The 9,791-nt window shown below is 39.8% G+C and overlaps 1 protein-coding gene and 1 long non-coding RNA gene across 15 annotated transcripts in view; one reads left to right on the forward strand and one right to left on the reverse strand.

Moving 5' to 3' along the window:
- Window positions 1-9,791, reverse strand: part of PPP4R1 (protein phosphatase 4 regulatory subunit 1) — an 84,351-nt gene that overhangs the window by 13,535 nt on the left and 61,025 nt on the right. For all 14 annotated transcript variants that reach the window (XM_041122893.1, XM_030011739.2, XM_030011735.2 and 11 more), the window contains 2 exons: window positions 9,228-9,745; window positions 1,309-1,484 (listed from right to left, as the gene is read on the reverse strand). In XM_041122893.1, the coding sequence (XP_040978827.1) occupies window positions 1,309-1,484; window positions 9,228-9,745 (694 nt within the window). The remainder of the gene's footprint in view (window positions 1-1,308; window positions 1,485-9,227; window positions 9,746-9,791) is intronic.
- Window positions 6,264-7,449, forward strand: LOC121233229. The gene is made up of 2 exons (XR_005932159.1): window positions 6,264-6,513; window positions 6,746-7,449. It is a non-coding gene; the product is annotated as an uncharacterized LOC121233229 (long non-coding RNA).

Raw genomic sequence — 9,791 nt, forward strand, 5'->3', positions numbered from 1 at the left:
AAGAGCATCCTTTTAAAGACTAAAACTGAAACATGCAAAACCAACATATACCAAAAATGTGACCGGTTCTTAAACTTTCTGCCAGCATCATACTCTGTAAAGAAATAAAATGCAGGACAGGTCCTGCCAAACAAATACCACCCTCATTACCCCGAAAAATTAGAAGGACAGAGGATACATTTACACTGTCATTTTAGAAGTTAGCAATAGAAGGAAATGACTACAACAGATCCTATGATAAAGAAAAATATCGAGCCTGACATCAGGAAGTGGGGGCCCATTGTTTTTTTGAAACAAACCAACCAACCAACCACATTTGTAGTGTTAAGTTATGATTGTGTATAAACAGCAGTATCCAAGTAGAAGTCACATTCCTCTATTCCCCATATGGTTTTGGGCTACATGGTAGTCCAACAGCTTAGGTGAAAAGTTAATTGTCATGTAAAAACACTGCTTTAATTGAAGAAGGTTGAAAATGTCAACTGCTAGACTTTCAAAGACATTTATCAAAATTTCATCTGAAAATACCATTTAGGCAATATGATTCAACAAATCACTGGCTGTAGTTTTATGGAGTGTATTTTGGAACCATTGCTTTCCACATAGCTATAGCTTTTAATACCACCAGAGCTTGTGGCACTGTACACAGTGAACATAGTGGGATTGGCCTAGCCTAATATATAGTACAGAACAGCAAACAGCATCAAATGCCACAGACTTCAGGCAGGCAGGGGGCAGTGGTGGGGTGCTGAAGAAGTAAGCACAAAAAAAAAAAAAACTTCAAAATGCTACTGATTGCCAGAATCCACTTTCTCTTTCAGCAGTCCACACAACATCCTAGATTGCAGGTCCTGAACTTCTCTTATGCAGGACAGTAAACTACTATAAAACACTTCGACAGGGAGCACAGGGAAGAAAGTACCTCTTTTTCTCCAGGTGGTGGGGGTGTGGAAGGGGATTCAATTAGCAGGGCTCTGTTTTAAGGGAGGCAATTTCACAGTAATCAACTGCAGTAGCATTAAAACATCTTAAAACGTGATAGTCACAACAGAGATTTTAATGGAAACAATTTCAAGAATTTACATGGACAAGCACAGAACTGGCAAAAACAAAGGCACCCAACACAACTCATTTGATTTTAGTAGCTAGCACTTCAATACCAGCCAACAAAACCAAACGCCACACTAGCCAAAAGTAGGAACCATTTGGCTGCAATTACCAAACAAATGCAAAATACAGCTCTATTACTGGAGTCCTGGAAATCCTAATGGGAAAAAAAAAATATAGAGTATAAAACTCATTTCTTACCTCAACAGTGTCACCAATTAAAGGCACAATATCACTCAGTATAGGTTTAAAGTTTTGTTGGTCATTGATGGTTAGTTCCGTCTGTGATTCTGTTCCCTTGCTGACACTGGCCATTGTCTCTTCTTGAGGATCCAAACTGGATGCTCTGAGTGCAGCAGACAACACCTCCACTTGTGCTGCAGTGTATGAAAGAGAAATACATGAGACTGAACTGCAATAAACTTTTGGCAAGTCCACAGATCAACTTTTAGATAGTGACTAATTAACTGAAAGATGGCAGAACTACTATGGGGGAGGTACAAATTTAAGATTATTGACTGTTAGTAAATCCCAAACTGGGGACAATTAGCGTAAAATGCAAGGCAGGTTAACACGCCACTTTTCCTAGGGTGCTCAACCACACTACATTCACTGAAATTTATCTTTAAAGCAAAAAAAAAACCCAAACAAACCAAAAAACACAACCACGAACAAACCCCAGGAGTAAGAGACTGCTGTTATGGCAGGATCAGTTCTTTAAGAATCTCGGCACATACTAATGGTGCAAAGAGTCATTGGGGCAGAACAGCACATGAATACTAACTTACTGACTGGGTCTTTTGTGGGAGGTGGGAATAAGAGAGAGAAGGGAAAAGTAATTCAAATAAAGGTTGAGAACGGGTTTATTCATACAGAAAGGATTTAATTTCTGAGAGGCTGTGTCCCTCTATATACAGTCATTAAATTCTTATGTTTTTATAGCAACTCTAAAGCAAGATCTATCTAAGAAGATGCTAGACCCCAGTAACTAACTCTCTTCTGGACAGGATACTTCAGCCTCCTTGCACCCTCCAAACAAATAATGAAGATTGCATTGTTTGATGTCCTCTTATTCATCAAAAGAAAGCCCTAGCACTTCACACTCTGCTATCCACTCTTTTGAAAAAGATCCAGCAGTTCTGAGACTGCTCTGCTTTCCATCCCTCTGCTTACTGCTAATTAAAAAAAAGCTTTGTTGAGCAATGTTCCTTGGATAAAGCCTGACCTAAGCAGATCAGGTATCAGAGGCAATCTTAGCTGCAAGCAACACAGAGTTCAGTGCAGACTGATCTACCCTGCCTCTCTTCTTCCCCCTTCTTTCCAAGAAGGTAAGGAGGAATAATCTCCTGACCCATTAAATTCACCCAGCCATCCAGAAGCTCTGTTCCTCATAGACTTATACCTTCCAAGGTTTCTTAAATGCTCATTACGAAATTAAATGACAAACCATATGCTTGTTTTTAATCCCACTTTGCCATACTAAGTTACAGAATCTAAATTTCTCCCTCTAGCTTTTTTTGATAGGGTTATTAACGAAAATTAAACAAAGAAAGTTGGACTCATTTGTAGATAGAAGAAACAGATATGCAATACATCTGTTACAAGAAGCAAAATTGTAACAGCACAATCTTAGCTAGCAAAAATTGGAAAACACACTATGGGTTCACTGGTTTCTAGGTGGAGTCTGATGAGCAGGAGTAAAGATAATTCTTTACAGTATGCAATGCTAGCTCCGTAACTGCATCAAATTTCTGACAGAATAACCAAAAGATATTCTTGCTGTATTACTGTAAGTCACCTCAACAGGAAAAACCACAGCAAGTTAGAAACTTAAAAACAAAACCAACATCATACTAATACTTCCACTATAAGACACATTATGTTAGAAAATATAGTTGGAATATATATAATTTATATATAAATATATTAAAATTGGTAATTGTAAAATTGTAAAAAGCTTGCTATGACTTCACTCTTCAAGTGTTACTTCACTGACAATAACCTTCTGTACTTTAAAGGCCCATGAGAATAAACAAGATCAAGGTTAGTAAATTCCTCCAAAACTTAAAAGTTAAATAAATCACCCCAAAATCACGCAAAAATAGGTGGTCATTTCAGAGCACTTGTTAGGGCAAGAAATGCCTGTCTGATTTCCAGTTCATTCTCATTTAGAGAAATCAAACAAGAAAATTAAAAAGAACTATATTCTGCTGCACACCAAGAAGACATTTTCATGAAGACTTCTTTCATGAAGAACAACTTCATGAAAAACATACACTCCTCTCATTTTTGCTTAAAAGTCAAGAAAGCTTACCCTAACTATGTAAGACATACTGCTTCAACACTGAATACATGTTTACTGAAAAATCCACACAGAGCTCCAAAGATTACTTCTAGTAACAAGAGTGAAAGCATCTACAGCAGTAATTGGGAGTTTTCCAAGACATATTCCCCACCCATGCCCCACTGTCAGCCTGCACGCCTGGACCACCCTCGCTTAGGGGCTTAACGGGGTGGAGACCACACATATCCCAATTTCCTCTGCCTGCCCTAGAGGAGATATGACACAAACATGCATCTCCTCAGCTTCTTGTCAATGCTACAATCCCAAAACGTGGGGATGAAGGACAGGAGAGGCCAAACTCCCAAAGATTTCATTGATTGGCAAGTGCCTTCCTTCTTCAAGTGCTTCTCCATAGGTCCTGTCACCAAGGGTGACTCCAATACTGTCATTCACTGAAAGGTGAGTGACCTGAAGTCCGTAATCATCTTAAGGTCCTAGCCAAAAAAAGAGCAAAGCACAGTCACTTCGGAAGGCTCCAGAATAGCAGAGTGCTAAGTATAGGAAGAAGAGAAAAAGAGTGCATATGTGAGTAGGTGCGTATGTGTGCACAGCTCTAGGTGGCTGCCTTGAAAATACTGAAACTTGAGACAGTATCCTAAGGAGCTGTCTTCACCACCCCAGGCTCAGGTGCCAGGGCACATCTCCCCTCATAATGCCATTACACACTGACACAGTCCAAGATCTGTGCTGACACCCTCCTGACTGAGATGGCTGCTGCTCCTCCTCCCACCTCCCACAAAGATCTTTCCTACAGCCATAGGACAGGCAACGTTTTCCAGAAGACCATTATAAGTACAATCAAAGGATAAGGCTCCCCTCCCACACGTGACAGAAAAATGCCTCAGAGCTCTTGGGAAGCAAGGTTTGGGGAGGAACACTGGAAGGATAACTGCTGGCTAACTAGCTTTCACAACTACCTGCAGTAAATATTGTAATGTAAAGGTCAGTTTTGTGCATAACACAGAACTCATATATTGCATTGGTAAGATAAAGTCAATGTTCACTGGATTGTAAACCACCTGCTAATTAACCCTTTCTTCCTTTGACTTTTGCTTCAGGTGAGAAATATTTTTCAGCAAGGAATTATTTACTCTTGGCTACTGTAGCTGCATCCTAAAATAACTGGCACAACCTTTAAATTCAAAATGACATTTCACCTGGCCTTATTGAATTTCCTGGTCCTCAGGAATTTCTGTCCTTTCAATATGCTTTATTGTTGTTTTCTGTTTCTCCTGATGTTTCACTAGAGGACATTGATATTTCTAAGAGGCACACTCCTTTCTTTTTTCTGAAGGATCTGCCTTCCTTACCCTCTCTTCTTACTCAGAGGTAAAACCTATGGGCTGCATTAATGGGTACAGAGATGGAAGTAATTAAAACATAAAAATAAGATGAATTTCTTTTCCACTTCCTCCTCACACAACATATTTTAGACTTTTAGGCTACTAGCACTGCCTGCAGTAACTTACAAACATAGTTTTTATAAGGGAATGGGATCAATTGACCCCACATTTGGGCTGGTTTATCCCTATTAGGTCTCCATTTGGCAAAGCAGCCTGTAACTGGCATAAGCCACAGTTAGCCCCAGTAACCTGCAAGTCAGGCTTTCTCTCTTCCCCCAAATAATATTAAGAAAAGCTGAGATTACATGATTTAGCACTTTCTATGCAGAACATAAGGAGATAAATAAAGTTGAAAAAAGTGTCCCTGGAAAGAAAAATAAAGAAATAAAAACATCTGGAGAAAGAAAAGCAACGTCTGAAGTAAGTGAAGACAGCAGCAGCCTCAGGAAGCCGGAGAAAGGTGATGTGAATAAAGACTCTGTGATAATCTTAAAAGATCTGGCATACTTCAGAAGAACGTACAGGTTTCCACCTCCCAGTTTAAGACCCTCAGGATGCCTGGCCAGTGGATTGGAAAGGTCCTATTAACAACGATTACATACCACTGCTTAACTTTGCATAGCTCTGCTAGCCAGTAGAGTTTGTCTGTGAGAAGACAGGCTGTCTTTATCTTGGTTGCTGACTGCTCAGCTTTCAATCTATTACTCAGATTTCTCACTTTGGCAACAAGCTAGTTCTGGAAAGAAAGCCTCAAGGTAAAGATTTTTGAGAGTGAGAGTCAGTTAAAGCAGTTCACCTGTTTCTGAGAATGAGATTACGGAAAAAAATATGTTCTATGGCAGTTGATGGTCACTTAAAAAATTGTATTTGCTAGAGACCTCATGAGTCTCCATGCCTTAGAGCAAGGATTTGAAGTTTGAAATGCAAAATGGTCTGATGATAGGGAGGTGCACTACAGAAACACAGAAAACACAGTCAAGTTACAAACCTAACCCCCCCCCCCCCCCAAACAAACAAACAAAACCACCACAGTTCGTTCTGTGTATGTAAACAGTAACCCACTAGTGCTTGGCAGCCAAGATATCTGGAAGATTGGGGTATGCACTGAACATACTGTACTCTGGGCTGCACAACCTGGCAAGGCCTCTCCTTTCTAGTGATCCTTCCCCTTGTCGTGGTATGCCAAGGTACCCCTTAGATAAAAACTGAGTTATTCTGTTCTCAATACTTCTGGTATAACGATACAAGCAGGTGAGGGAAGAAGCACCTCGCACAACACAGAAGGGTGAGGCGAGACACGTGAAGTAGAGGTATGCAGAATCCAGAAAGGAAGAGAAATGAAAACAAAAAAGGAAATAAGAGGGGAAATACATACAGATGGAAAGGATAGGGGTACAAGCAAAGCATGGGTGGGGAGCGGGGGGGGGGGGGGGGGGGCGGGCAGGAAGGTAAAAAAACTGTACTCTGACTCAGAAAGAATCACTGCTGGTTGAACTCCAGTACAAAATCTTCACACCTGCCTCAGCTGTCAGGGACTGGCTCTGAAACCAACTAGCAAAATGGAAATCATCAACCTCTGCTGATTGTACCATGAAGGACATCACCTTATGACCATCATCAGTTATTCTGCAGAGTAAAATAATAAAAATTCAGTGTGATCTTAAGAACCTTCAAAAACCCTGTGCCAATGACCCTGGCCAACATGATTCAATGCAACAGGTATTAATTTTCTTCTTTTTTAAGTTTAGAAAATATTCTCAAAAAAACCCCCATATTAAGTAAAGGATGGTGAAGTTGCACAGTCAAGCAGTGAGAGGCTAGGTACAGCCAGAGTTAAGGTCGTCTGAACAACTTAACCTTATTGACACACACCTAACATCATACACTACAGTCTCATTCCCAAACTACACTTTTGCTAACTCATCCCCACTTCATCTTGTGATGTCTCTAGGATGCTTGCCCCATTTGCTATAGAAACCAGAAGATGTGTACCTATGGGAGCTCTCCAGTATGACAGGCCTCTGCTTACCCACCACAAAGAACATAGCCTCTTCTGCTCCCACCCCTTGGCTGGGAATGCAGCAATAAAGACAGGAGCACAGCATGGAAGAAGGAATCCAGGACTTGGGTGACAGCAAACCAGTGAAGAAAATACGTGCAAGTAAAAGGTCACAGGGATTTAAAAAGAAAGAGAGAAAGAAAGAGAAAAAAAATTCCTAGCTTGCTCAGTCTTTGCTGTCAAGAACCAGCCCACTCACAGTACAAGACTCATAAAAACATAATGGCTAGTCTTGCAAGGGAAAGACCCTAAGCACCGCTTGGGACCAGGGCTGTTTGGCACACACTTGTAAGCCACATATACTGGAGACAAAATTATCTGTGAAATTAAGAAGTTTCATAAAATTCCTATGAAAATTAAGACAACCTTTGGACTGAATATTTATACGATGAGTTTGCAACAACAGTTTTAGATGGTAAGGATGGAAGCATTATTCCTGGTATTGCCATGAGCAAAGAGGCAGTCAGGCCTCTGATCTTCTGGACCACCCCCAAAGGGAGTCTACCTCCCTCTTGTCACAATTTATGGAATGTAAGGTTCAAAACACAGGCATTACGTCAGGTACTCAAAGACTAAAGTCTGGATACCTACCAATTCTATGTGATCTTTAGTGTTTGAGACAAGCATGCAAAAGGAATACTAGTCTATCAGTATTGGTCTCAATTTCCTTATGTCTCAATGCACTTTGTGTAAAATTAAAATAGCAACATTACCAAATCAAAACAGGTATGTTGTTAAATTCCAGTTTCTGAAGTATTAAGACTGAATAATGAGAGTACAGGCAAGAGGAAAAAAGAGTACAAGGTTTAGAAGGAGAGTTTCATGGGGCTTCACTACACAGCCTTGACCAAGTCATAGGTACTGAATGGAATACAAATGCGACTGAGTAATTAAGACCACTCAACCCAAATTAGAATAAATGGCACAGATAACCCTAATTCAAATCCTTCCTAACTTGTGGGCACTGGGAACCCATGGTGTTGACAACCTAGTAACAGTTTTCTTCTGCTGAAATGCATAAGTGCTGGTCAACAACTGCACAGAAAACCTCGACACCCAGTCAAGGGAGCTACAAAAAAATCCGCAACCTGCTCTGAAACAAGACATGAACACACACATGACAGAAACAATCCTGTAACACAGAACAATTCTGGATGTACAAATACATTCCTACATAAATCTTCATTAAAAGTGTGTAAGATGTTCTGTAACTGGACAGAACAAGGTTTTATAAAAAAAATCTAAACAGCAGTGCAAGTTTTAACAGTGAGCTTCAGAGATGGGGTATGTGAAGACCAAAATTTTTTTCTTATCTCTTTCCTTAGAGAGAGAGTGCCCAAAGCACTCTTAAAGCAACAAAGTTTCATCTGCTGACTTCACAGTAGATTAAATAGAAGCAGCCCAAAATGGATTTAAGAAAAATTATTAGCATATCAACCTACTAACAACAAAAAGAACTTGAAAGCAGTATCAGTTTATTCTGAAGTGTTTTTCCCACTCCCAGCTTGCTCTTCTTTTTCCTTCCTACTTTTCTGGTATAGCGGCATGCTTTCCCATAGGGATGCTTCAGCTCCAGTATAACATAGCTTCTTCCTTAGCAGTACCTCTGGACTTTCTGACTAATGCTCAAGCTTGATGTGCCTTAGAATTTATTCAGCATATGAATACCAAGATAAATATATCTCCAGTAGGTATGTGTGAAATAGCCAAGTCATTTTAGCCCAGGAGGTATCTCTGAGGTGCTGCTCCACCAGCTGGCCGTACTTATGAAACTCTTCTCCACCCTTCAAGAGCTTTTAAAATGAAGGATGTGCATTCACTTCAACAATTCAGTTTGGATCAATTCTCAGTTTGACCCAACAAACTTGGCACACTTAAGTCAACAACATGAGACTACAATAATAAACACCTTGGAGAAAAATGGAGAAGGCTAATTCATTAAAAATAAAATGGATAATGCATAAAATGAAAACCATTTATCATACTTCGATATTAAAAAAAATAAATCCTAATCTGCCTTCTTATTTTGCATGTATGCCAATTACAAATTAATTTCCTAATCAACAGCTTATGCCACTGAACCACCTATTTGACTATACTGTCAAAACAGGCAGAAGTTTATACTGCTAACTGTATGGGTGTTCAATTTATGGAAGGAATCATACTACATTTAAACATCTTTACACAAATGCAAGTTCCCTTTTAGTTCATCATCAATTTTCACAATTAAATCAAAATAGATACAACCTCTTTGAGGACCAGGAGAAAGTAGTACTTCTGACTTCTAAAACAACTGAAAGGTTAAAGCCCAAACTGCTAAAGCGACATATGCATAAATCCAAACACTAAAAATGCTTCAGTATCTTTACTATACCTTTAACATCTGGATCGTCTATATGAGGTTCCAAATTTTCTATCATTTCTTCCAATTCTTTCCTTGTTGCCATAGGAATGTTTGGAGACACTGGCATAGTGAGTTCCTGAAATTCTCTGTCGAGTATTATCTCAGAAGTCTGCTGAAGCTCGAAGTCAATATCTATTTCAGGAAGTGGAGTCCTCCAGAAATGGAAAGAGTTGTACAATTCCTGCTCTGAAAGAGAGGTTTCCTGTGAATTCAGCCCAGCCTCCCGCAGACCTGCTGTACAGCAATGAGAACTTCGCTCGTTCTCGTCAGCCATTTCCCCACAAGATTCTGAAGACAAAGTGCAATGGAAGGATGACTCAGTCTGGAAATCACTTTCCCTCTGGGAGTTATTTGACACTGTATTTTGATCTTCCAAGGCATTTTCAAGTTTTGTTGCAAAATGGTCATTATCAACATGTGAAGACAAATCCTCTGTCCTGTTGAGCTCATCCTCTCTTGTGACATCTTCTGTAGTCCTGACTTGTTCACTGTTGAGTGCCAAAGCAAATGAACATTTAAAAACCAAGATATACT

This window comes from Aquila chrysaetos, chromosome 4 (assembly GCF_900496995.4).
Source record: "Aquila chrysaetos chrysaetos chromosome 4, bAquChr1.4, whole genome shotgun sequence".
In the NCBI taxonomy this organism is placed as follows: Eukaryota; Metazoa; Chordata; class Aves; order Accipitriformes; family Accipitridae; genus Aquila; species Aquila chrysaetos.